The 5,906-nt window shown below is 42.5% G+C and overlaps 1 protein-coding gene across 2 annotated transcripts in view; it reads right to left on the minus strand.

The window, feature by feature from the left end:
• ip6k1 (inositol hexakisphosphate kinase 1) overlaps positions 1–5,906 on the minus strand; it is a gene marked incomplete at its 3' end in the record, with an annotated part of 21,393 nt that continues 15,487 nt past the window's right edge. For both annotated transcript variants that reach the window (XM_035661893.1, XM_035661894.1), the window contains 5 exon segments: positions 1–233; positions 749–982; positions 1,648–1,823; positions 3,328–3,509; positions 3,840–4,080. In XM_035661893.1, coding sequence (XP_035517786.1) covers positions 1–233; positions 749–982; positions 1,648–1,823; positions 3,328–3,509; positions 3,840–4,080 — 1,066 coding nt within the window.

Genomic DNA, 5,906 nt, shown 5'->3' on the forward strand with positions numbered 1-5,906 from the left:
GGGGCCTGTGGGGGAGGATGAGGGGAAGGGGCGGGTGGAGCCATAAGTCCAGGTCCCTGAGAGGACAGTGACCCCGGGTCCGGGTTCTGGCTCATGTCCGTTTCACAGGGAGCGCCTGGGGGCGGAGGTGCGTGGGGCCCAGGGCCACAGTGGGGCTCTGCAGGGGCCGGAGGAGTCTTCTGTTGCAAGGATGCATGCTGCCCAGAGCTGAGGACTGAAGGGCCCTCAGATTCCTACAGAGAGAATCCAACAGTGATCAGAATAAACCATAAAGACAGACAGAAAGTAACAGAAATAGAAACAGAAGTCTATTCTGCTTTCATTTAAACCTGCAATTTTTAGAATTTTTTTAGATTTTTTTGGCCACTTGAGGGCAGCGAAAACCAGCTGTTAACACAACAAGTACATATTATCTAAGTTGTGTGTAAACATCTTTCACAGTATGATCTACCGTACTTACTGTAGTTGTGTGCACACAGTTTCTCCGTGCAGTGAAGGATTATTACGACATTTCGGGTGAACTGACTTTGCCCTCGAAATAAAGTGTGTTTTTTTTTGCCCCTTCAGACTTTAAAAAGGTCCAGTGTGTAACATTTAGGAGGATATATTGACAGACATGGAATATAATATTGATAGGTATCTTGTTATTAGTGTATAATCACCTGAAAACATGTTTACTGAAGAACAAATTAGCCCTAACCCATCGACGGACGAGCGCATCGTCACAGAGCATCAAGTGCCGGCTCACCTGTCCCTCATAGATGATGAGCAGTGAAGACGAGTAGAAGCGATAGGACGCCTGCCTCTCCAGCACCGTCTTCAGGCTGCGAAGCTTATTCAGGATTGGTTCAAAGAGGTCCTGCCTCAGACCCTTTCCGTTGTGCATGTACTGGTAGAGGGCCTGGCGGAAGCCTTCGATTGACAGGCCGCGTCCGTAGTACTTGTTCCTGCAGAGGTAGTGACCGGTGTTCAGCTGGTACACCTGCAGAGACGGACGGGAAACCCCTCAAACATCTCACCGACAACAATAGTACAACTGTGCATTTCATTATGTAATACAATAGATTAGGATTTTCAAAAGAAAAGCTGACTAACAGTCTACATATCTACTATATCAAGAATCCAGAAAGAATTTCCTTCTTGCAGAGCCCGAATACGAGTACGTTTGTCTGGAGGTGTTAGGCATAATAATTATTATCAAGCTTATTAGTATTATGAGTTTAAGTCATATTTGTTTATATAGTAATATCAGAGGCAGTAGGAGTAATAATTGTAGGAGTTCTAGAGGTTGTATTGGCAGTATTGGTAGTATTATAAGCAGTATAGTATAATGCTGAAGTATCAATACATCAACTGATCCTTCACCTCCGTAGAGTTAAAGAAATAAAATCTATATTAGTGGAATAAAAACTATTTCTATGGTTCTTTGGGGGCACACGCTACCATCTTATTCTAAATGTGCATGAGGAATCTAATATTATTATTCTCTACCCCAGCATAGTGAACTGTGACATTCACTAACTGATGGAGGTAAATTAGTCTGTATTATTTCTCTAACATCCTCAGGCGATTATCTTTTTGTTAATCCTGTGATATGTTTCGATGGTGCCGACTGAGCAGCAGCAGCAGCAGCTGTTGTTGTTGTACCTGCATGCCACACACTCTGACTCCCAGCGTCGCTGAAGTGCTCTGTTCACATTTCTTCATCTGCCTGGCCGCCTTCTCCTCGGAGGCGTCGTCTCCGTGCTGCCTGGTGCCCATCTTCAGGTCCAGGATGCAGGGGTAAGAGAAGTGGTGGACCACATTCTCCAACAACAGGAACTCTGGTTGAAACGCTGCAGTTAAGGAGAACATTTCTGTCTGGCGAGCAAGAGATTGTTTTATAGACGGTGGAGAGATACACACAGCAGCTTATAATGTTCTGTTTTTATTTACTGTTTTAAACAAACTTTCTCTATGCAGATTTCAAATTTATGGTATTGCTGATTTGTAAAAACTTGTTTCTATAATATAGACGCATCTCGGTCTTCAATTGGAAATACTTCCAGTTAGCACACTCACTGTAGAGTCATTCCTTCCCTTTAGTTCTGAATAGTCAAATTTCCTACGTGTGAAGATTTACTAACACTGTGACTGTGATAGAATATTCCTGCTGTTCACTCTAAATACATTATCGGCTATTATTAGATTTAATTTACATCTTGACTTCTTGTTTTTCCCCATTTTGCTTCCCTGTTTTTGTCACAGAGTGACTGTGCTTCGTGTTACAATATGGCATATACTATTATTTTACTATTATATTTCACACATAAATATATGCCAACAGCTATTCCTGTTATCTGACACTGTCTGAATGTATCGTGTATCTGCACAGAGAACTTTCTCTGACAGCGGCCCCGTTGAACCTGCTGTGACTGAAGACAGATGGACTTGGTTGAGGACAGAGTGTTTGTTGCTGTGTTTTCCACGCAGCTGCAGTCTGCTCTCTTTGAAGCTGAAGATCAAAACACAACCTTTGACCTAATAACCTCAGACACCTCCCACCGTCCCCTTTATTATTCCTCACTGTCTCACGGACATTTCAGTTCGTTGCACGTTATTTGTGCGTTCCCATTGTCCAAACTTGCAGATGGTACCACAGGAACCACTCAATTTTGTCTCGTTTTTTCTCGTCACCCCTCTGTTGAGTTTCCAAGCGAGCTGAGTCGATACTAAAAGGTGGAGTTAAATCGCTGCAGACCACTGATTGGTCAGAGAGAATCGGAGCAGCCAGAGTCGCCTGGTCGTCTCCACTCTGATGTCGGACTTCACAAACACTTTTGTCTTGCTGCCTGCAGCCTTTTCTCAAACAAAGCTTGCCTCCTTGTTGTAATAAACAACCACATACAGAGAAGAAAGAACATGAAACACGTGTGCACAGCGAGTGTGTGGTTGAGCCAGAGAGAGAGAGAGAGACAGAGAGCAGCAGAAAGATGATGGTGAAGTATCAGCTGCAGTGTGTCAGTTAATAAACGCTGCAGCTTCTCAAGACTAAAAAAAGTCCCTCTGTTTCCCAACAGCTGGAAAAACGAAGGAGGTAAGCTCCAAAGCCCTGCCTACACTTAAAGGTACTGTCTCTAGGGTTTAGGTACCAGTGTTTGGTGGAAATGTGGCTTTACATTTGGCCACATTTCTTGTGGATATTATTTCAGCCAGATCAAGCGTGTTCTTGACCTTGGAGACACAGTAGTTTGGTCCACTTGCTTTAAACTCTGTTAGGTTTGTTTTTTAAACTGCAGAAAAGGCTAGTAAGCAGACCTTGATTACATTATTTTGTAGGAAGGATACTGAAGAGTTTGCGGTCCTTGGATTCAGATCGCATGCGGCTGAGCTGCTGTTTGTGGCAGCGGAGGCTCCAGGGGTTGTAACTGATCTTCTCCGAACTCAAACCACTGTTCCAGTCCAACATCTGGAAGGGAACATCTGAGTGGATCTTTGGGTCGAGCCTGGGACTCTTCAGCTCTCCAAGACTGCTTGGAGGAAGAGAGAAAATCATCAATATTGAAAAAAATGACTGTTGGTGATCCTCTGTTGCATTTATAATGGATTTAAAGGTTTGCGTTATTTACACAAATTTGACAGCTAGTGTTTCCCAGAGCCCAATGTTACATTTTAAAATAGTCCAAAACCCAAATATATTCAGTTTACAGACATAAAACAGAGAAAAGCAGCTAATCCTCACGATGGAAAAGCTCGTACCATAGAATGTTTCATAAATCATCAATATGAAAAAAGTTACCAACTAATACATTAATTGACTGTTTATTTTTCGGCGATCTCTTCCTTTAATACGATCTTACTTTTCAGAAGTGTCGGTGTCGTGCGACTCCCTCCTGTCGGACCGGTCCTCCTTGTGTTCCGAGGAGGAGGAGGAGCGGTGGAGGCTGCGCCGGGAGTGTTTCCTCCTCGGCTGCTCCCTCTCTGGGAGGTCACGCTCCTCGTGCTCCGCCATACCCCCCTCCATGTTGCTTTCCACGTAGGGGTAGGCCACCAGGTTGATGTAGCCGTCAGAGTCGCATTCGAAACAAACCAGCACCACACCTGACAGGACGGAGCAAAACACAGGAAGGATGTTTAGAAATATCAGACATTTATTTCAATATTCTGACATACCGCAGAGAAATGTAATCCATCTTCTAAAATACTTTGAAACATCTTACATAATGTTTGCCCCCTTCAGAAGATTAGAAACATTGTTAAAAGATCTTCACCGGTCAACTCAGTTCTTAGTAACAGAAACCTGAGACAAGTCGGTCCAAATTATATCCAGTCTAAACCTTCAGCATCTACCTGTGAACCTTTAATCCGTATAATATCCTCCTGCTGGTGTAAAAAGCTCTTAATGGTCCCACAGTAATTATCAGACGTGCTGTTTAATAAGTCCAGCAGATCTGTCAGGTCAGATTCTTCTCTAAATCCACTGAGACAGCATTTATACATTTAAACACGGAAACTCTGTGTTCACTTTAACACTGACCTTAAAGTGAGATTATGGATGAACGGCAGCCATTGTGGCCAAAAGTGACAATTACAGAATAATGTTAAAAACTAGTGTAACGCAGTAGAGTAGAGAAGAGTCATAAAGTCAGCAAACTGACTCAGTAACATCAGTTATACAGCAGTTTATCCATGTTAAGTTTATCAGTTTCCCTTTATGTTACGCTAGTTTGCTGACATTATTATATATTAGCAACAAACTCCCCCGAGTGTACTGAATTGAGCAATGGCCTGTTTTATTACTTGTGAATTGGACTTAAAATAATAATAATACAAAATAATTGTTTATTTCTTCTTTGAAAAGTTATGTAGTACCACTTTAAAGCAGTAGTAATAAACATTTAACAATGGATCAATCACTGTCATGTGAAAGTTCACTTGAATCATGACCAAAGAAAACTATTTGGTCACTTGTTTAATTAAATGAACATGACTCAAAGTAGGTCTTGAATCACAGTACTTTATATATTACAAGCCCTAAATACAGATAGTTGAGAAATGAAGGGAAACCTCTGCTGTGTCTGGTACGACGAAGCCCCCATCCACAGGTTTCCCCCGACTCAATGCTGTCACAGTCACCAGATCTCAACCCGACTGAGCACTTATGATTTTAAACTGAAGGGGCAGACAATGCTCTCCACCACCTTCGTCCAAACACCAAATGAGGGAATATCTTTTTGGGGGCCTCCAGAAAACCAAAGCTGTTCTGGAGGCTCACCTTAACAACACACTGAATGTTGAACTGCCATTTGTCATCCATCTGTATATAAAAGATACAGTAAATGTTTTAAAATTCAATTGAGAAACTGTTTATAGATTAAATACTCAGATAGGAAGGTCTGACAGTGTTTTATTTAAACATTAAGCTGTTATTTTTAGCTTTAAAACCAGAGAGTAGAACATCTCTTCCCTGCTAACTGAGACACTGAACATCCTCCCTGTTAAATCTTTCTGTCAGTGTGCTCACTGGTGGGAAATCAACTCCAAAGATCAAGTCCAAACTGAAGAGTGAAGTCTTCCTGTGAACAGCACAGCGTGTGCACTCTGGCCACAGAAAAACTGGACTTCTTCCACCATCTCCATGCCCAAAACACAAGGAGGACTTTAATCTGATAATGTCAAACAGTTTCTGGATTAAACAACCTTGACAGATTCAGAAAGTCATCTCTGGGCAGCTGTCTGTCTGTCTGCTGTTATTTAATCAGCAGGACAATGGTAGTGGGCAGTGATCCAGGGCTAAATATAGACTCCTTATGGGCTGTTGTTGTCATGGCACTTGGACCCACAACACCAGCAGGCTGGACTGGTGGGAATACAGACCTACCAGTAGCTTCAGGTCAGTGTACTGGGATTAAATCCACCATGTGTCA

Source organism: Morone saxatilis, unplaced genomic scaffold, assembly GCF_004916995.1.
Source record: "Morone saxatilis isolate NCDOM2014 unplaced genomic scaffold, NCSU_SB_2.0 Contig18, whole genome shotgun sequence".
Lineage (NCBI taxonomy): Eukaryota > Metazoa > Chordata > Actinopteri > Moronidae > Morone > Morone saxatilis.